The sequence below is a fragment of the Hemitrygon akajei genome, chromosome 16, assembly GCF_048418815.1.
Source record: "Hemitrygon akajei chromosome 16, sHemAka1.3, whole genome shotgun sequence".
NCBI lineage: Eukaryota > Metazoa > Chordata > Chondrichthyes > Myliobatiformes > Dasyatidae > Hemitrygon > Hemitrygon akajei.
The window spans coordinates 25,672,718-25,695,173 of record NC_133139.1 but is presented as its reverse complement, the minus strand read 5'-3'; the positions used below and the strand labels follow the sequence as shown (position 1 = coordinate 25,695,173).

The 22,456-nt window shown below is 41.9% G+C and overlaps 1 protein-coding gene across 1 annotated transcript in view; it reads right to left on the bottom strand.

The window, feature by feature from the left end:
* Positions 1–7,033: 7,033 nt before the first annotated feature.
* Positions 7,034–22,456, bottom strand: part of LOC140739862 (proteinase-activated receptor 3-like) — a 29,406-nt gene continuing 13,983 nt past the window's right edge. Inside the window, exon 2 of the mRNA XM_073068464.1 lies at positions 7,034–10,440. Coding sequence (XP_072924565.1) covers positions 9,425–10,440 — 1,016 coding nt within the window. The 3' untranslated portion in view covers positions 7,034–9,424. The remainder of the gene's footprint in view (positions 10,441–22,456) is intronic.

The following is a 22,456-nucleotide window of genomic DNA, read 5'->3' as shown; positions in this document are numbered from 1 at the left end:
GAATAAATGAAAAAAGTACCTACTGACCTTACCTTTTTTACCTCAGCAAGCACGTACTCAGGCTCTAAAGTTCTGAGCGTAGGTGACCATGACAGACGAATAGGTTCTAACAAAGGACCAACCTGGAAAGGTGGAAAAGCTCTGCTGATGGTGTCATTCTCCCACCTAGAGATCCCAAACAGTCCCCTGGGAGTCAGACTTGAAAATAGCTTTGAAAATTTAAAACAAAACTGCAGATTGCTGGATATAAAAGTGGAAGTGACCTGCATTTAAAAAAAGGATTATGTTGGGAACTCTCAACAGGTCAGATTGTACCTGGAGATACAGAAACAGAGTCAATGTTTCAGGTCAAAGATCTTCTAAACAAAATTGAGAAAATGCAAAAGCAAGTTAGTCTTAACTTGCAGAGAGGGTGGGAAAGGAATGGATGGGGCAAAGGTAATACAGCAAGACCAGGTCTCCCAAGGTGGTTTCACCATTCTTGGACTCATGAGGGGCTGCTGGGAATCAAAATGTTGGGGGAGCTCAGCAGGTCAGGACTGAAATGGTGACTGTTTATTTCCCTTCAGAGATGCTGTCTGATCTGCAAAGTTTCTCCAGTATTTTGTGTGTATTCACCACTCTTTTGTTGATAGATTAATGGGGGTGGACGTTAAAGACAGAGGGGGTTGGGTGGGGGCCACAGACAAAGACAGCGACAGAGAGAAAACAATGCTGAACAAACATGGTGAAGCTGTGAAATGCAGGCCAGGGCTGCTGCTTCAGCCGAAAGGGGAATGTCAGAAATTTTCCTTGCTTTCCCAGTCCTGACTGAAGGCTTATCAACTGAAACTTTACTTCTCTCTCTTTTCCCACAGATGCTGCTTGACCTGTTGAGAATTTACAGGAGCTTCGGATTTATAGGGGTAGTTCTATCTGCAATACCTGACCTTGGGAGCATTTCTCAACGTACCTTGAGGAATTGGTGAATACCGGCTTCAGTTGTCATATTTAGACAGAGGCACTGTAGTGAACACTTCTCAGCCTGCAGGTGGACAACATCCAGATACTTGGCTCTGTCAGAACCAATCACAGTCGGAAGGTTTAACTAGCCGCCTTCAACATTGAATAATCATGAACTGCCTAGACATGATACATACCACATATAGGTCTGGAGCATTGAAGTCAAAGTTCAAAGTTCAAAGTAAAGTTTATCATCAGAGTGCATACAGGTCACCACATACAACCCTGGGATTCTTTTTCAACAGTGCAAATGCAGATATAAATAAAGAGCATGAAATAACAATATAATAGAGTCCTTAAATGAGTGTAGCTGGTGAAACAGAGTGGTAGAGGGAAAGAGGCTTCCCTTCACCAGAGGCGGGGAGGAGGGGTGAATGGGGAAGGAGAGTGATGAGGGAAGAGAGGGGCATAGAAGGGTGTAGGAGTGGCAAGCAGAGGGGAAAATGAGATCCCTCCCCTGGATACCCTTCCTGGTAACAAAGGCTCTTCGTATAGTCCTGTGGTAGACTGGGCAGTTCATGCTGGGATTCCTAATGTTCAGTAACTATACATAATACAGGACTACTGGTCATCATGGGCAGACACATGCAAATGAGGTGCTGCATATTCAAGATGTTGGAATTTGGATTCTGATTAACATAATATAAGAATATGCAAGAAATAACTGCTGAGTGGTGCCTGCACACTTATGAGATGAAAACGAATTTCAGCCTCTTACATTTTTTCCTTCCAGTGTTGTTACTAACCTTTGTCCAACTTTTGTTCTGCTCTCTGGTGATATGCACTTTATCTTTTCACCTTGTGACCTTGCAAGCATCACCCTCATTGTAAGTTGTCCTGATTCATAACAACTGTTGTTTTTATGTGAGCTTGCTATGGTTTGTGAAAGGATATGATCTGGCATCTCTTTTCAGGAAACATCAATTACCAGCTTCTGACTGGAAGCTGCCCAGGCTTCCTGAGTCTCTCCGGTTTTGAGATCATTTTAAGGGTCACATGTTTTCTCTTGGTTGCGGGTTTTACAAGCAGAATTTCAATCCGCCCTTCCTAACAGGAAGAGAGAAGCATATCATGTAGGATAAAGGAAACTGCTTTCCATCTTCCTGACTTGATTACACAATGAAAATTAATTTAATTTGCTATCAGTGAGATCTTGGGAAAACTGAGCTTATTTACAGTAACCCAGGTCTAAATGAGAACACTGCCCACTCCAGAATTTCCTGTGTTTGGTCGTGCAATATTGTTACCAAGGTGGGTTTTTATTATCTAACCAAATTGCGCTTGAGAAGATGATATGTGTAGTTTTCTTCTTGAACTGTTTTTTATTAATTCATTCATTTGGAGTAGATATCATTGATTGATGATCATTGGTGTTAATTGTCCACCATTCATTGTCCCAGAATGAAGGAAGCCATTAACACTCAACACATTGGTGCGTGTGGATTCAGATATGGCCTTGACTTCCATCCCTGAAGGACCTTGTTGTTGTTCCTGTCTGTGGCAATGAATTCCACAAATTCTCCACCCTCTAGCTAAAGAAATTCCTTCTCGTCTTTTCTCTAAAGGGACATCCTTCTATTCTACAGCTGTGCCCCCTGGACCTAGACTTCCACTGTTGGAAACATCCTTTCTACGTCCACTCTATCCAGGCCTTTCAATATTTAGTAGCTTCCAATAACTCCCCCTTTCATTCTTCCAAACTCCAGCAAGTACAGACCCAGAGACATCAAACGCTATTGTGCGTTAACCCTTTTGTTCTGATAATCATTCCTTCTGGGGTAGGGTTGACTCCAGCAAATGGAATTTGTCCCCATTTTGTATCTGTTCTTCTTTAACAAACAGAACATTAATCTTCATTTATGGTAATTGCAATAAGCTCAGGGAAATAAGAATTCTGACAGAAAAGGGAAAAAATGTTCAATGGGTAAAGCAGTGTCTGTACAGAGTTTCAGCATTTCTTCTGTGTATAATTTACTGTTCCACTGTGAGGTCTCTTCAAGGGATGCCTACCCTGAAGAAGTTTAAATCTTTTCTTCATCCCCTTCTGGTAAAAAAAAGTCCCAACCCCTCCCTTCTTCTTATATTCCCAACTCTGTCCTCTTACCTCTTCATGCCTGCCTGTCACCTCCTCCAGGTCCTCTCCTCCTTCCCTTTATCCTATGGTCCAGTCTCCTCTCCTATCAGATTCCTTCTTCAGATAGCAGTGATAGGATTGGGCCGAGCCAGCATGGATTTACCAAGGGTAAATCATGCTTGACTAATCTGTTGGAGTTTTTCGAGGATGTAACCAGGAAGTTAGACAAGGGAGATCCAGTGGATGTAGTGTACCTCGATTTTCAGAAGGCATTTGATAAGGTCCCACATAGGAGATTGGTAGGTAAAATCAGAGCTCATGGCATTGGGGGGAAGGCATTGACATGGATAGAAAACTGGTTGGCAGATAGAAAGCAAAGGGTAGCGGTGAATGGGTGTTTCTCGGAATAGCAGGCGGTGACTAGTGGGGTGCCACAGGGCTCGGTATTGGGACCACAGCTGTTTACGATTTACATCAACGATTTAGATGAAGGCATTGAGAATAACATCAGCAAGTTTGCTGATGATACTAAGCTGGGTGGCAGTGTGACATGTGATGAGGATGTTAGGAGAATTCAGGGTGACTTGGATAGGCTGGGTGAGTGGGCAGATACTTGGCAGATGACGTTTAATGTGAATAAGTGTGAGGTTATCCACTTTGGGAGTAAGAACAGGAAGGCAGATTATTATCTGAACGGTGTAGAGTTAGGTAAGGGAGAAATATAAAGAGATCTGGGAGTCCTTGTTCATCCGTCACTGAAGGTGAATGAGCAAGTGCAGCAGGCGGTGAAGAAGGCTAATGGAATGTTGGCCTTTATTACAAAGGGAATTGAGTACAAGAGCAAGGAAATCCTTTTGCATTTGTACAGGGCCCTGGTGAGACCACACCTGGAGTATTGTATACAGTTTTGGTCTCCAGGGTTAAGGAAGGACATCCTGGCTGTAGAGGAAGTGCAGCGTAGATTCACAAGGTTAATTCCTGGGATGTCCGGACTGTCTTACGCAGAGAGGTTAGAGAGGCTGGGCTTGTACATGCTGGAATTAAGGAGATTGAAAGGGGATCTGATTGCAACATATAAGATTATTAAGGGATTGGACAAGATAGAGGCAGGAAATATGTTCCAGATGCTGGGAGAGTCCAGTACCAGAGGGCATGGTTTGAGAATAAGGGGTAGGTCATTTAGGACAGAGTTAAGGAAAAACTTCTTCTCCCAGAGAGTTGTGAGGGTGTGGAATGCACTGCCTCGGAAGGTAGTGGAGGCCAATTCTCTGGATGCTTTCAAGAAGGAGCTAGATAGGTATCTTATGGATAGGGGAATCAAGTGATATGGGGACAAGGCAGGAACCGGGTATTGATAGTAGATGATCAGCCATGATCTCAGAATGGCAGTGCAGGCTCGAAGGGCCGAATGGTCTACTTCTGCACCTATTGTCTATTGTCTATTCTCCAGACCATGACCTTCCCGACCCACATGGTTTCACCTATTATCTTCCATTTATCCTCCCTCTACCTTTCTATTCTGGTGTCTACCCCCTTTCTTTCCAGTCCTGAAGAAGGGTCAATTGGATGCCGCCGGACCTGCTGAGCATTTTGTGTGCGTTGCTTTGGATTTCCAGCATCAGTAGGATTTCTCGTGTTTAAAGTGTCAGGTCATTGGCATGACATCGGAATTGGAAATGGCACAGGAAGAAGGCTAGGGGTTGGAGGAGTAAGTGGAGAGAACAAAAGGAAAGTGGGAACTCACAGGAGGGAGACAGAGGATCTGGAAGAATCAGACAGATGCCTCGCAGAAAGCAAAGTCAGAGTTCTTGGAGGTTTGATTATAATGGAAATTAGTTCCTAACTGTCTTCTGAGATGGAAAAGTTAAGAAAGAGTCAATGTGCACCATGAGACAGTGAAATCAGGAGATGGAAACTGCCACCAAAGACAATAAAATCATTATGTGTGAATGCAAGAAACAGCATCGCTTAGTATAGCGTAATATAGTAATCACCTTGTGTTCCTTCCTCCTCTCCCTGCCTAATCCTACTGAAGGGTCTCAGCCTGAAATGTCAACTGTATACTCTTTTCCAAAGATGCTGCCTGGCCTGCTGAGTTCCTCCAGCACTTGTGTGTGTTGCTCGGATTTCCAGCATCTGCAGATATTATTTTGCTTGTGATAATATAGTGATTAATATTTTGAGAAAAGAGGTGAGAGTAGGAGACTGATTATGGTTGAAATAACAATAGTTCTACATATCCTTACAAGTTTCTATCATTGCACTTTTAATTTGGAGAAGGTATGTGAAATTCCTCCAAGAGGACCACAACCTTGTCGTAGGGTTTGGAGGCTTGCGTGCCTCAATAACCTGGAGATCTATGTTGGCTGGAGTCAGGGCTTTATGCTTTGGCTCTCAGTAGGGTCACCCAGGCCAAACAGGTCAAAGGGTAGAGGCCAGACCAAGAGTGGTCTACCAGTCCTCCAGGTTCAGGGGGTACATCTCAGGGCTAACAACCCTGACCGGTAAAACAAAATTGTAATGGAAAGAGCAATGAAGAATCCTTCTTCACCTGAGTGTAACGGTATTCCTGAGTTACTGGTAGAGGTCCACAGCAGTAAAAAAGGTTGATCTAAAGGGAAACCGATGAAAGGAAAGGTCCACCTGGATTGGGTATTCTGGAGAAACACTTTACAGTCTGAGATGGGAACTCCTGGCTAAAGATATATACACATGGATGTGAGGGCTCAAATGCATTTAAAGTGAGGATTCGTGGTGGTGATGTGAGGTCTCTACCAAGTGATTGTTCAGGGTCAGAGAGCCCAGGTTAGGAGGGATAGTGAAAGCACAGGCAGGAAAAGGGGGAGGAGGTCAGAGGAAAGAGGATTCCAACATCTGCAATTTCTGAAGTATTTTTACAGACTGCTTTGTTTCCTCTTTGATCTTTTTGCACGTACAGGAAGAGGAATTGGCCATTTGCCCTTCAAGCCTGTTCTGCCATTTGTCAAGATCATTGCTACCCTTTCAGCTTATTACCATTTCCCAGCCATTTCCCCATAATACGTGATTCCGCTGAAACACGGAAACCTGGACCTCTGCTTTGAATCAACTCAGTAACTGACCATCAACATGTAATAACCAAAGATTTACGGCCCATTGAAGGAAGATTTCTGCCTTTATTTTGAAATTATAACCCCTTGTTCTATGACTTCACAGCTAGAGGGAAAAACCCTCCCTTAAATACCCCGCAGCCGGAATGGGGCAACAGAGGAAAGACTTAAGTCTGAATGGGAAAATATGGCCTGGTGGTGGGCAGTCGGAGTTGATGAATGAGGTGCTTGGTTGTTTTGCAGAAATGCTTTGTCTCAGTGTCAGCAGGAGAATCAAGAGGGCCTTTCCCAAGTGATGTTAGATGATCTGAGAAGAGCCCATTGGAACTTTGCCCTAATGAAGGCATCCCAGGCAGCAGGGTCCCTGCCTATGTCCTCATCTCCTTGTTTGCTCCTCTAAAGAATACCTGTGCTTGGAGGATTCTGAGGAAAAATTAAACTTAAAGTATTAGCAACAACCACTGAAGCTCTTAGAAGTTCTTTTTTTATTGAGGCATTCTTGCTCTGGGATAAACTAGCAAATTCAAATGTTCAAGGGCACCATGGTAACGTAGCGGTTACTGCAGTGCTATAACAGCTTGGAGTTCCCGGAGTTCGGAGTTCAATTCCAGCATCGTCTGTAAGGAGTTTCTATGTCCTCCCCATGAACCACATGGGTTTCCTCCAGGTGCTCTGGTTTCCTCCCGCGGTCCAAACAGTCTTTTAGTAGGTAATTGGTCATTGTAAAATGTATTGTGATTAGACTAGTGCTAAATGGGGGGATTGCAGGACTGGAAAGGCCTGTCCATGACGTATCTCTAAATAAATAAATAAACAAACAAGACAAAAAATAAATAAACTGAGGCCAGCTTCAAGAACATCATTTATAATGTGGCCAATTTTACAAGTTCATTAACTGCTTTTAAAAAACAACATCTTAATAACAATAATACTAAATATAGTAAACACAATATTATTACATTCTGAATGATAAATGTATTAATTATCATTGAAAGAGAAACAGTTAATTAACAAGCAAAGAAATATTCCACCAAAACACAATTTGTTCAACTCCCAAATGAAATCCTATATTCTAGTTCAGTTTCAGTATAATTCTCAGTATGTGATTTTTTTAAAATCAAATACAGAAGGAAGCAATTAACATGAATGGATTTCAATTCTGAAGCAAATATTTTAAATAAAATACAGAAGGAAAAAGTTCACATGACTGCATCTGAATTCTAAAGCAAATTATCGCATACAACAACAAAACACTAAAAGCTTATCTGGCTCTGTTGGCACTGTCACATAGAATTTTATGACATATCACATTTTAAAAACAGGCCAAACAATCCAAAAATGTTCTGCTCGCACATTTGTTCTATTCACCTTTCTGCATGATTAGCATGTCCAAACTAGTTTTCAAGTAATTCAAAGTTCAAAGCATATTTATTATCAAAGTACATACATGACTGAGATCTCTTACAAGTATGCACAGGAATAAATTTTGGCATCAGTTCCAAGTGGTGTTTATGGACCAGTAACTAAATATCTTAAAAAGCGCCTTGAATTCCCTGCTCTTTATTTTTAGTTAAATTCAGGAGTTTGTTTTTGGCATTTGTCATAATAGACAATAGACAGTAGGTGCAGGAGTAGGCCATTCGGCCCTTCTAGCCAGCACCGCCATTCACTGTGATTATGGCTGATCATATACATTCAGTACCCCATGATATTCATGATCGAATATTTTCAAGCTGGTAAAGACATTTCACTCTGGGCTCTTGAAAGTGTAAGACATTAGATGTAGGGGCAGAATTAGGCCCTTCCATTTGGCTCATCAAGTCTGCTTCCCAAATTAAATAGAAATTGGTAATAACAATTACAGATTAATTCAGCCTTTACCTTAATTATTTCTTTGACAATTTTCATTGCTTTCACATAAAAAGGGATTGCATTAGGTTTTATATGCATGCAACAGGGAAAGGACAAGCAAGGGCACGTGAGTGTTAGGTACAGGAGGGATTATAATTGGGAATAAGGAACGATGGAGGAAATAAATCGTACTTCGTGTCTTTGCTCATAGATGAAGAGGAATAAACAAACACTTTGTGTCCATTTCACAAAATCCCTGCCAGCAACACTGGACATGAGAGACACTGGAAAATGGAACAATTTGCTGAGGGATCGAGCAGTTACTGTGGGTGAAGAGGAATTGTCGACACAGAATTGAGGATAGTCTAATGATAGTTTGAGAATTGCTTTAAAAGATAGGAAACATAGAGCAGCAAGTAAGGCTCGTCCCGGGGCTGGCAGGCTTGAATCACTGCTATTCACAATCAATATCAATAATTTGGCCAAAACAACCAAATGTGATGTTTCCAAATTTCTATGTAATTCCAAATTATGTGGATTCATGAGTAGGAAGGTGGAGCTTCCAGAGGATAGAGTCAAGGTAAGTGAGAAGGCAAGTTCATAGTGGATGCAATTGTGGTGTGGATAAAGAGGGGGTTGTCTATATTAGTGCACAGCGCAGTCAAGCTGAGAGCTGGGAACATATGAAGTTCAAGGAGACCTAGCTGACATTGTACACACCTAACATGAATCTGCAACAAGCAATTAGGATGGCAAATTTTGGCCTTTATTATAAGAGAATTTGATTACAAGAGTAAGGTTATCTTACTGCAATTATTCAGGGCCAAGATGGGATTACCACTGGTTAATTTTCCTTGTACAATAAAGGATATAGTTATTATAGAGAGAACACGAAAAGCGTTCACCAGGTTGATTTCCGGGAGGATGCTTTTGTCTGTATGTATGTTTGTCTGTTTGCCTCCTCTCCTATCAGACTCCTTCTTCTTTAGCCCTCTACCTTTTTCACCTCTCACCTCCCAGCTTCTTACTTCACCCCTCCCTATCCACCCACCATCCCTCTCACCTGGTCTCACCCATCACCTACCCTCTTGTTCCAGCTCTTACCCCTTGCTTTCCAGTCCCGATGAAGGGTCTCGGCCCCAAACATCGACTGTTTACTCCCTGCCACGAGAAGGTGGCTCTTCTATCATAGAGAAAGCAGAAAAGCAGCTCACGCAGGATGTGGTGCTCTAGAACCTACTGTTGAGATGATGACAGAGGCAGTGATTTGCTGCACTTTTGAAAAGCAACCGTGTGATTATGTAAGGGCTGAAATATGGGTTCTGGCTGAATTGATCTTTGGTTGTGAGAGACATAAAATGGCAATTGTTGCTTTACAATTCTAGGACTGAGGACTTAAGTTATTCAGCTAGTCACTGATTATATTTGTTGTGGAGCTTCGGGAGGAAATCAACCGGAATATTCTGAATGAGTGTGAACTTCCATTCTCCGGTGCAAGTTTATGGGAACAGAATATCGCCTTTACTTTCTTCCTCCATTCTTCAGAAATGAAGTAGTAAATAATGGGGTCAATGCAATTATTAAAACTACTGAGGGGCAACAGGTACATGTAATGAATGTAGAGTTCAGGGATCCATTGGTGCAGTAACAGTGCTATATTACTGGGACTGAAACACACAAGATACGTGAACAGGGTTAAAACTGTGATTATTATAGCCTTTCTATACTCTCCCTTACTAAGCAGTAAAGTTCTGATTACAAGAGAATAGCAAAGTACAGTTATGAAACTTGGAATTATAAACCCTATTATCGCCACAGACTGCCAGTAATAGAAATAAACATTGACTGTGTTGTTTAGATACACATCATGACAGGTGGTGAGGCCTAGATTTTTGATATGAACGGTCTGTTCAATAAGGAGGAAAGGGAGAACAAAAAGAATAACTACCACCCAAATTACAGCACAAACAGTAACAGCGGACCTATTGTCCCTGAAGCGCCTGGAGCAGAATGGGTGGACCAGAGCAAAGTATCGGTCGACGCTGATGAAGGTGAGCAGCAGGATGGAGCAGTACATGTTCCCGTAGAAGAAGGCCGTCATCGTCCGGCACAGGGCTTCTCCGAAGATCCAGTTGTTGCCCTGGAAACGGTAGTGAATCTTGAAGGGCAGCATTAAGATCAGGAAGAGGTCTGCGACTGCCAGGTTGATCAGGTATATGGTGGAAGGCTTTTTCTTTTTAGACGCCATTGTCCAAAGAGCTATTGCATTGGCTGGGAATCCAATAACAAACACAAAGACATAAAGAGCAGGAATTAAACTTGTGATGATGGGACTTCTCAGTTGTGCTTCAGCCCAAGTAGGTAACCTAACTGTTGAGGCGTTAACAGTCTCTGCTGGCAGTCCTCCTGCCCGGGGTACAGCACCTAAAGATGTGAGAAGATTGTGTTAATCTTTGCTCTTTTTAGTTTGTTTTCATCATGAGCAGTTTGGTTCTGCTCAACAAGTGCACTTTCCTTAGACCAGAGCATTATTTCATCAATATTTATTGGAGTCATAGAGCACCACAGCACAGAAACAGGCCATCAGGTCTGTGCCAAAATATTATTCTGCCTGGTCCCATCGACCCATACCTTTCCCACCCATGTGCTTATCCAACCTTCTCTTAAATGTACACCGCTTTTACTGGCAGCCTATTCCACACTCTCACTACCCTCTGAGTGAAGAAGCTCCCCTTCAGAAGTTCCCCCTAAACATTTCACCTTTCACCCTTAACCTCTAGTTCTAGTCTCACCCAACCTCAGTGGAAAAAGCCTGCTTGCTTACTCATAACAGTAGTGTAGTGGTTAGCACAACGGTTTACAGTACCGGCGACCCAGGTTCAATTCCCACAGCTGCCTTTAAGGAGTTTGTGTATGTTCTCCTCGTGACCGCGTGGGTTTCCTCTAGGCGCTCCGGTTTCCTCCCACAGTTGGTAGGTTAATTGGTCATTGTAATTTGTCCTGTGATTAGGCTGGGGGGGTTGCTGGGCAGTGTGATGCAAAGGGCCAGAAGGGCCTATTCCATACTGTATCTCAATCGGAATCAATCGATAACTAAACAAGCAAGCGCATAAATAAATAAGTACACATGTACATAAATAAATTCATACGCACATACATACATTCACACATACATACACACATACATTCATACACACCTGCATACATACATACATACACACATACTGTACATTCATACACACATGCATATGTACATACATCATTTTATGTACCTCTATCAAATCTTCGCTCATTCTCCTACGTTCCAGGGAATGAAGTCCTAACCTGTTCAATCTTTCCCTGCAACTCAAGTCCTCAAGTTCCAGCAGTTACTCTTCAAATAGTAACTATGAGTTGTGTAAAGGGATGGGATTTTATGTGTATCTGCACTCCCTTTCCTGACAAGTCATCCAATCAAATCTGGAGTCACTAAATGGAACTTGAAGACAAAATGACATTATACCTCTCAGCATTTGCGTCCTCTATGATTAGCTATTTTTAACAGACAGCTGACCCCCGGGTAACAATTAACCGTTATCAGTCAAAAACAATATTGATCTTCAGGCTCTGCCTTAGGTGGCCCTCAGCAATTTTACTGCACAACATGTAAAAGTTCATATGTATTGGATCGAGTTGTTGCAAAGTGATTCAGGTATGAAGCACCTTTGAGATATAACAGTATTGTTCAGTGTACAGCTTGCCAGTGCAGCGACAGGGGTTCTTGATCTGAAAAGGTGGTTAAGGATTTACTCGGTTGTGCTCAATCCTGCAATATTGGGAGATGGGAGAGATTTTGAACGATTTCTTCTCTTCGGTATTCACTAAGGAGAAGGATATTGAATTGGGTAAGGTGTGGGAAACAAGTAAGGAAGTTATGGAACCTATGACAATTAAAGAGGTGGAAGTACTGGTGCTTTAAAGAAATTTAAAAGTGGATAAATCTCCGAGTCCTGACAGGATATTCCCCAGGACCTTGAGGGAAGTTTGTGTAGAGATAGCAGGAGCTCTGACGGAGATCTTTCAGATGTCATTAGAAACGGGGATTGTGCCGGAGGATTGGCGTATTGCTCATGTGGTTTCATTGTTTAAAAAGGGTTCTAGAAGTAAGCCTGGCAATTAGAGACCTGTCAGTTTGACATCAGTGGTGGGTAAATTAATGGAAAGTATTCTTAGAGATAGTATTTATAATTATCTGGATAGACAGGATCTGATTAGGAGTAGCCAGCATGGATTTGTGCGTGGAAGGTCATGTTTGACAAACCTTATTGAATTTTTTGAAGAAGTTACGAGGAATGTTGACGAGGGTAAGGCAGTGGATGTAGTCTATATGGACTTCAGCAAGGCCTTTGACAAAGTTCCACATGGAAGGTTAGTTAAGAAGGTTCAGTCGTTAGGTATTAATGCTGGAGTAATAAAATGGATTCAACAGTGGCTAGATGGGAGATGCCAGAGAGTAGTGGTGGATAATTGTTTATCGGGATGGAGGCCGGTGACTGGCGGGGTGCCTCAGAGATCTGTTTTGGGCCCAATGTTGTTTGTAATATACATAAATGATCTGGATGATGGGGTGGTAAATTGGATTAGTAAGTATGCTGATGATACTAAGGTAGGAGGTGTTGTGGATAATGAGGTGGGTTTTCAAAGCTTGCAGGGAGATTTATGCCGGTTAGAAGAATGGGCTGAACGTTGGCAGATGGAGTTTAATGCTGAGAAGTGTGAGGTTCTACATTTTGGCAGGAATAATCCAAATAGAACATACAGGGTAAATGGTAGGGCATTGAGGAATGCAGTGGAACAGAGAGATCTAGGAATAACAGTGCATAGTTCCCTGAAGGTGGAGTCTCATGTAGATAGGGTGGTGAAGAAGGCTTTTGGAACGCTGGCCTTTATAAATCAGAGCATTGAGTACAGAAGTTGGGATGTAATGTTAAAATTGTACAAGGCATTGGTAAGGCCAAATTTGGAATATTGTGTACAGTTCTGGTCACCGAATTATAGGAAAGATATCAATAAATTAGAGAGAGTGCAGAGACGATTTACGAGGATGTTACCTGGGTTTCAGCACTTAAGTTACAGAGAAAGGTTGAACAAGTTAGGTCTCTATTAATTGGAGCGTAGAATGTTGAGGGGGGATTTGATCGAGGTATTTAAAATTTTGAGAGGGATAGATAGAGTTGACGTGAATAGGCTGTTTCCATTGAGAGTAGGGGAGATTCAAACGAGAGGACATGATTTGAGAGTTAGGGGGCAAAAGTTTAAGGGAAACACGAGGGGGTATTTCTTTACTCAGAGAGTGATAGCTGTGTGGAATGAGCTTCCTGTAGAAGTAGTAGAGGCCAGTTCAGTTGTGTCATTTAAGGTAAAATTGGATAGGTATATGGACAGGAAAGGAGTGGAGGGTTATGGGCTGAGTGCGGTAGGTGGGACTAGGTGAGATTAAGAGTTCGGCACGGACTAGGAGGGCCGGAATAGCCTGTTTCCGTGCTGTGATTGTTATATGGTTATATGGTTATAATATCATGAATGTTGTCTAACCAGAACAGGAAGACAAGACCTGAGCTACTGCTTGCCTTTAAAATGCAGAACGGCACCAGCGACGCGTCTAGGACCTGAAAGGTATTTCAAGGGTTCCTCCAGGGCAAAATGGTTGAGAAAGGATCTGATCTGATCTGTATGAACAGGGTGCAAGACAAGTTGTTTGTCGTCCATGAGACAATAATAAACCAATGCTAATTCCAATTCTCTCTCCGTCTTTAGTAACTGTTCTTTCTTATCAGTATTATGAACTTCTGATGTCATTCGTTACAATACTGTGGATGTATGGTTGCAGTTTTGAGCGATTTTTTGTGTATTTTCTGACTCATGGACAAAATTGATTCAAGGACATCTGTGAAATCAGAACCCGGTCATTGGCAGGGGTAGCTTGTAAATGGATGCCCATTTAAGGTAGAAAAACCAAGCTGGAGAAAGGCTAACAGGGGAAGTTAAATATAGAATTAGATCAAAGAAAAGGATTACATGGTTGCCAAAGAGCCGAGTAGACCAGAGAACTTGAAAAGCTTCAGAATTCAGCAAAGGAGAGCCAGGAGATCTGCAAGGGCAGGGGAAGTATTCTAGTGAGAAATATGGAAAGCAGATTCTCAAAGCATCTATTGGTTTGTAAAGAGGGAAGATTAATAAAAAAAAACTCGAAGAGGAAGTTGTATGAAGTAATAAGAAAACAACACAAAACAATTTTATTAATTACCACATGGTGAAAGACATAGAAAATCTTCCAGAACTAAAGGATTACAGCGGGTCTAAAATAACTGAGAAGCTGGAAGAAATGAACAATAATTAACAAGAAATATTCGAGAAATTAATGGAACTGAAAGCGCATAAATCCTCAGGACCTGACGTCCGTTGTTTTGAGGTTGCCTGGATCTGCCAGCATCCTGCCTTGTGTTTTCATATGCAAGTATGTCAACTTTCTTTTTATTAAACAAAATATACTTTATTCCAAAATAAATTTATATACAATAACCATTCAAAGACTTTCAATTCTTTACAGTTGGTACCATTACTGTCCTTACATTTTCAAAGTTCTAATGTTTTGCAAGTATGTCAACTGCGTCAGCAGCACTATGTTTAAACTCCACACGGCTCCAGTGACGTGTCAGTCTTTAGTCACCTTGGTACCTTATCTGCACATTAACCCTCCAAGGCCTTTGACACCTATAGGCCAAAACCTTCCTCTTCTCCAATTTGCTGGCTACGGTGAAGATGGTGGATGCACTGGCTGCCACGTTATAAAATTCCATTCCATTTTAAGTGTTGCCCACCAATTAGAAATGGCAAATGTAACCCCACTGTATATGAATAGATTTAAGATGACCAGTTAGGCATCAGTAACACACCATACGTAGGAAAGTTGCTAAAATTATTAACAAAGAAGTAACAGGGAACTGATGGAATCGAACAGAGTTAAACTGAAGGGAAAACCGCATTGGATTTGTTTGAGGTTACAACTAAAAGAGGTAGGAAGAACAACCAAAGTGGAATCTTCAAACCTTTAGAAGGCCTCTAATAAGGTGCTCACAGTCTACATCAGAGATTGGAGACAACCTGGTGTAATGAATCCAAGTCTAATGATGATACAAAGCCGGCTGTCACCGTGAGTTGTGAAGAGGGTGCTTCAGGGTGACATTGATTGGTCAAGTGAAATGGGTGAGGACATAGCAGATGGAATATGTACAAATATGTTGGTGTTCAGTGGAAACTAGGTGTTCTTGCTTGCAAATCATCACCACTAACTTAGAGAAAGCAACTGGAAAGGCAAACAGTATATAGCCTTTATTTGAATGCAGGAGTAAAGACATCTGACTCCAGTTATTGAGAGTCCTGGTGAGACCATAATTGGAAGGTTGTCGGCAGGTTTGGTCTCCTTACATGAGACAGGGTATGCATTGATTTAGAAAGTACAGCAAAGTTTCAAGAGGTTGACTCCAGACCCGCTGAGTTCCTCCACCATTTTGTGTGGATGCTGCCTGGCCTGCAGTTCCTCCAGCATTCTATGTCTATTGCTTTGGACTTCCAACGTCTGCAGATTTTCTCAAGTTTGCAGTCCCCAGCTATGTCTGTCTTCTTGACAATCCCAAGCCTATTCTGGCTCCCCTTCCCAACAGTCTTTAGAGTTTACAGAGAATGGCATGAAAGATAAAACAAAACAAAAAAAATCCAGTGAGTGGCAGTTCTGCGGGTGAAAGTGCCTTGCTAGTGAGCAAGGGCAGAGGAGAATGGCCAGACTGGTTCAAGCTGATCTCAAATAATCACGTGTTATAATTGTGGCGTGCACAAGAGCATCAGAACAAGTGAACCTCAAAATGGACGGGCTACAGCAGAAAACTACAATGGGTCCATTCCTGTGCTTAATAAAGTGGCCACTGAGTGTATGCTCGTAATTACTTTGTGTTTCAAATTAAGCAATAGGTTTCTCAATGCATATTGTTATCTTTGACAAGCATGCAGGAATATTACACAGTGTTTATCCTCACTGTCATTTTCAAACTCTTCACTCCATGGTGTTTTTTTGCATCAACGAAAACGAATTGCCTCTTTAGAGCAGTCGGCTTAAGTTTGTTGAATTAATTGGAGTACACATGTCTAAGTGGCTCCAGCAACTTCTCTTTGATTTGACTCTGAGGGAGATGTCTAATGACAAGTAAATGAGTTTTCCAACAGGATAGAGCCAAGAACTGGTAAACCCAGTTTAAGTATGCTCTCTTCAGAGTTTTCAGCTCACAAGGGTGAAAAACATTTTTCTGTCATGAGTCCCAGACAATAAATAATAAATCTTATGAAACAGCCTGAAATGTGCTCTCCCAGTTTCGGTTCAATTACATCAATTATTCTCTGTCTAAAGAGCTCAGACTTGTCTACGGTGTTCCACAGCTAGAACTGCCCAGACTTGCCTTTTCCAATGGAATGTATTAATCTGTGCTCGCTGGACTAAAGGAAAAAAACTGAGTCTTTCCACTTTGTACATTAATGCCTGCAAAATAATCTGGTATAGACAGTATATTTGAACCTCAAACTCCGTGTCTAGTAATTAGTGACATTTAGTTCAGTGTTGTAAATTTGAAAAATAAAAATTTCAATGGTGTTAAGCATCATAACCGTAGTTTTCAGGTTGCCTGGATCTGCCAGCATCCTGGGCGGTATTTTCATATGCAGGAATATGCCAACTGCGTCAGTGGCACCATGTTTAAACTCCACATGGCTCCAGCAATGTGTCAGTCTTCAGTCAACATGTTACCTTAACCGCCACTTCTGCAACTCTCCAAGGCCCTATCTGGGTGTCTTGACACCGCTTAGTCAAAACCTTCCTCTTCTCCAATCTGCTGGCTACCCACCTCAAACTTGCTGGCCCTGAGTGAGGCATTGACCAGTCAGCCCCACTCCAAACCCTGTCTTTCCCCATAGATGGGGCAACCTGCCACATTGCCTTTGAAGTATCACCGGTTAATCCAGCCTTTCTCAACCTTTTTCCTGGAGGAAGCTTTGAAATAATTTCCAGTCTCAGGTAACTCCAGCGTAAAAATTATTAAATCAACAGCTCATGGTATGTTAGCGTCATCAGTAGGTTATAGATATAATAATCCAAAAATAATTTTGAGTAGAGAATGAATTTTTAGCCAACCTTTCTTGAAAAAAAAAACAGGTAGTTAGGCTTAGCTTACCTTTCTTGAAATTAATCTCTTTTTTTCCCTGGCACAAATTTTAAAAATTCATAAGACAAACATAACAAGTTTCTGTTAAATAACTGGCTTAAGTCAAAATGGGATTTAATTAATCTAAAGGTAGGCTCGGTAGATTTAATTTAAATAATTGTAATTATTGCTGTTTACAAAAATGAAAATTTATTGACAATGTTGAATGGTAAAAATACTAAAACCCATAAGCCAAAGCAATATGAGTGAAAATATAGCTTAAGACACAATTTTATACAAGGCTTTGAAAAAACATTTTCTCATTAAGTGACAAGATCAGGTTCAAATATAGGCCTAGCGAATGAAACCTGTACTTATTTTTGCTGCACAAATATTCAATTCTGGGCTGAACTTCAGATAAGCACTCACAGATTTTACCTTCAATTGAAATGAGATGATTGCTATAATTGCTCTTGATGCTTGTTAAACAAGGAAAAGCTTGCTCACGCATGTAAGAAGTTGAAAACTGCCTCAAAATTTCATTGCTATCTTATGAATGGCAGGATACTCTTCTTTCACAGAAATCCAGAACTTGTCCAGGGGCAGTAAATCTCATCTTGATTAAATCTCAAATTATAGTTCAATTTTATTCTGCAATTCTTCCAGGTGGTTTTCAATAAAACTTGAGACTTTCTGATCCTTCATCACTATCAAGCCCAATCAGCAGTGGCAACATTTCAAGATTTCCTTTTGCAACATGATTTTTCCAAAGATCCAGTCGCCTTTTAAATCCAAGTATTTTGTCACTTGAAGTCAAAACATCTTCTCCAGGGCCTTGCAGAGACTTGTTCAATTGGTTCATATGTTGAAAAATGTCTGCTAGGTAGACTAATTTCTGCAGCCATTCTTCATCTTCAAAGCACTCAGCAAAATCTAGCCTACTGTTTTCTTGAAAGTACTCCTGCAATTCATCCTTCAGATCAAACACCCTGTTGAGAGCTTGTCCTCCACTAAGCAACCAGATTTCTGTATGTAGCAGGAGATTGGTGTGCTTTTTGTCCAGGTTTTCTCACAGTTGTTTAAAACATTGTCGAGTGAACTAGTCTTTGTTTAATAAAGTTCAATATTTTTGGAGTGCCATCTAGAACTTTTCTCATTTAGTCTCCAAGAGTTAGTGACATCAGCACCTCTCTGTGAAGAAAGCAGCGTGTTGTGACAATGTCGAGATTTTCTTTTTTTTTTACAAGAGAAATGAAACTCTCGTGGAGCCAACCATTGACGGGGAACCATCAGTACAAATGCCAACACAGTTCCTCCAAGACAGACCATTTGTTTTCAGATATGAAGATAAAATATTAAATATATCTTGATCTTTACTTGTTTTGGGCAGCTCTTTGCAACAGAAAAAGTCTTCTTGAATTTTACCATCATTTATAAATCTTACAATTGCTACAACATGACATTTATTGGTGAAATCTGTAGACTCATCCACCCGGATAGAGAAGGCGTTGTTTTTCAGTTTATCACAGAAAACCTCTTCAGCATCACGTGACATGTCATCAATACATCGACTTATCGTACTGTTTGAGAGTGGCCGCCTTCTCACCCAAACAAGATCCATGCAAGAGCCCATTCTCGAGCTACTACCTGCGAATGACTGTGCTCTTCTCACGCACACAGAAGACGCACCACAGGCTGCAGTCACCCAGTTCACCAAGGCTGAAGAAAACAATGATCCTCCATCAGAAGTCCCTTCATGACGTTTACAATCCACTGGCGACCACCCTCTCACCATGTTTGAGCAGTTCACCTACCTGGGCAGTGTCATCTCCAATGATGCTACGGTAGTAAGGGAAGTTAACAATCGACTTGCCAGAGCTAGCGGTGCCTTTCAGCGCCTCCAGAAACGTGTGTGGAAGAGCCGCCAGCTGCGTCTGTCCACAAAAATCCAGGCGTACAGGGCTGCCATCGTCACAACACTGCTGTACGGCTCCGACGCCTGGGTCTCGTATCACGAGAAAATCCGGTTGCTCAAGCGTTTCCATCAGCATTGCCTCCACTCCATCATGGGAATCAGCTGACAGGATCGTATCTCCAACAACGAGGTCCTGGAGAAGGCTCAACTCCCAAACATTGAAGCCACTTTGTTGCTCGAGCAGTTCCCCTGGCCAGGCCACGGAGACATCTCCAGGTTACCGAAAGCTGTCCTCTATGGAGAACTCTCTCAGGGCCAGAGACATCATGGATGCAAGAGGTAGAAAGACCAACTTAAGCAGCAGCTCCCTCAGGCAAATATTGAGGTCATTGAGTGGAAGCAGCTGGCTTGTGACAGAGACCACTGGAGAATGCTGATCGGCAGAGCAGCCAAGAATTTTGAGAAATCCAGAAGAATGACTGCTGAAGAGAAGAAAAGATGCAGGACAGGTCCTACTGCCCAAGCACCCACATCCCAGCTGTTCCCGTGTCCCTACTCCTCGAGAGTCTGCGGGTCCAGCATTGACCTCTACAGTCACCAACAATCGTGCCGTTGCTCCCGGGGACTCTCCTTCCCCCCCCCCCCCCCCCGATCTTCAGAAGCAAAGAACCAGCCTTCATCTTCAATGAGCATGAAATCTTTTCAATTTCTCATACTGCATCTTGCCCTAACATTTTACCCACTATAATTTTATGTGCTGGCATTATTCAGTTGTCACCAACTGTGTGACTTTTCTTTTTCTGGGTAATAAGTTCTGCTACTAAGTAAGTTGCTTCCTGGTTCCTTTTACTGACTGTGACTTTATTAACAAAAGCCTTACTTTGTTTTGAGATTCCAATAGCCGTTTAAAATAATCAGCATTTTTCTGTGTCATATGACTGTGATTTGTAGTTAAGTGTCTCTTTCAATTTTGCTGGAGCCATTGTTACATATGAAAGTTGTTTGCCACAGAGAGGCACAATGGAATAGGACAACTTGGATCACTAGTCCATGTAAAATCCATTGATAAGTAGCTTTCATTGTAAAGACGGACTTTTTGTATCGGTTGTTGCACTAGTGCAGTGAAATGACTCAGAAGATTGTAATCTCCTCCTCGCTGACAATCAACACTGGTGCACCTTAGGAGTGTGTGTTTAGCCCACTGCTCTACTCCCTCTATACCCATGACTGTATGGCTAGGCACAGCTCAAATGCTACCTATAAATTTGCTAATGATACAACCATTGTTGGTAGAATCTCAGGTGGTGACGACAGGGCGTACAGGAGTGAGATATGCCAACCTGTGGAGTGGTGTCGCAGCGACAACCTGGCACTCAACGTCAGTAAGACGAAAGAGCTGACTGTGGACTTCAAGAAGAGTAAGATGAAGGAACACATACCAATCCTCATAGAGGGATCAGAAGTAGTGAGAGTGAGCAGTTTCAAGTTCCTGGATATCAAGATCTCTGAGGATCTAACCTGGTCCCAACATATTGATGCAGTTATAAAGAAGGCAAGACAGTGGCTATACTTCATTAGGAGTTTGAAGAGATTTGGCATGTCAACAAATACACACAAAAACTTCTATCGATGTACCGTGGAGAGCATTCTGACAGGCTGCATCACTGTCTGGTATGGAGGGGCTACTGCACAGGACCAAAAGAAGCTGCAGAAGGTTGTAAATCTAGTCAGCTCCATCTTGGGTACTAGCCTACAAAGTACCCTGGACATCTTCAGAGAGCGGTGTCTCAGAAAGACAGTGTCCATTATTTAGGACCTTCAGCACCTTTTCTCACTGTTACCATCAGGAAGGAGGTACAGAAGCCTGAAGGCAGACACTCAGCAATTCAGGAACAGCTTCTTTCCCTCTGCCATCCGATTCCTAAATGGACATTGAACTCTTGAACACTACTTCACTTTTAAAATATATATTATTTCTGTTTTTGCACAATTTTTAATCTATTCAATATATGTATATTGTAATTGATTGATTGATTGATTGATTGATTGATTTATTTTCTTCTACATTATAAACATATAACAATTACAGCACAGAGACAGGCCATCTCGGCCCTTCTAGTCTGTGCCGACGCTTACACTCACCTAGTCCCACTGGTCTGCACTCAGCCCATAACCCTCCATTCCTTTCCTGTCCATATACCTATCCAATTTTTTTTAAATGACCATATCGAACCTGTCTCTACCACTTCTACTGGAAGCTCGTTCCACACAGCTACCACTCCCTGAGTAAAGAAGTTCCCCCTCGTGTTACCCTTAAACTTTTGCCCCCTAACTCTCAACTCACGTCCTCTTGTTTGAATCTCCCCTACTCTCAATGGAAAAAGCCTATCCACGTCAACTCTATCTATCCCCCTCATAATTTTAAATACCTGTATCAAGTCCCCCCTCAACCTTCTACGCTCCAAAGAATGAAGACCTAACTTGTTCAACCTTTCCCTGTAAGTTAGGTGCTGAAACCCAGGTAACATTCTAGTAAATCTTCTCTGTACCCCTATTTTATTATGTATTGCATTGAATTGCTGCTGCTAAGTTAACAAATTTCACGACACATGCTGGTGATAATAAACCTGATAATGATAATATATTCAACGTAGTTTCCTTAGGCTTTGCCTTATAATCATTATAGTTGCTTTATTAGATTTATGACATACTGGTGGCTATGTCTTTATAATTTGCTCTTGAAGATAAATTGCATTGACTTCAGAAAAGCCAAACTCCAGCTGTACAGTCCAAAGAAGAGCTGAGACAAAATGACTCTTAAGCACAGCTCACTGAAATTCCATGTATCTTAACCCTTTCCAGCACCCTTAATATGTGTCAACTTTTCGAAACTGATTTTCAAGGTATTGGAATGTCTTTGGGGGTAAGAGGTCCGATGTACGATAATGTGGAACAGGCAGTGATGATTCAGCAGTGCATGGTACAGTTGACCCACCCTGATTCTGCCAGGGTGGAAGCAGGGTGGTGTCACCAGAGAATGTGCTGAGGTTCAACTTTTTGCCCGCACTCACAGAACAAAGAATCACAATAGAATTCATACGAAAATCCCCACACAGCAAAGACTGCCACTGATCCAAGGAGCAAGAGGAAAAATCGTGCAAAGATAGTAAAGCAAAATGTCAACAGTTAACACATGGAACGTGAACTGTAGAGTTTCCCGAAAGTGAGTCCATAGCTGTGGAGCCAACTCAGCACAGAAGTGAGCAATGCTATATCGAATGGTCTGATGTGATGACGT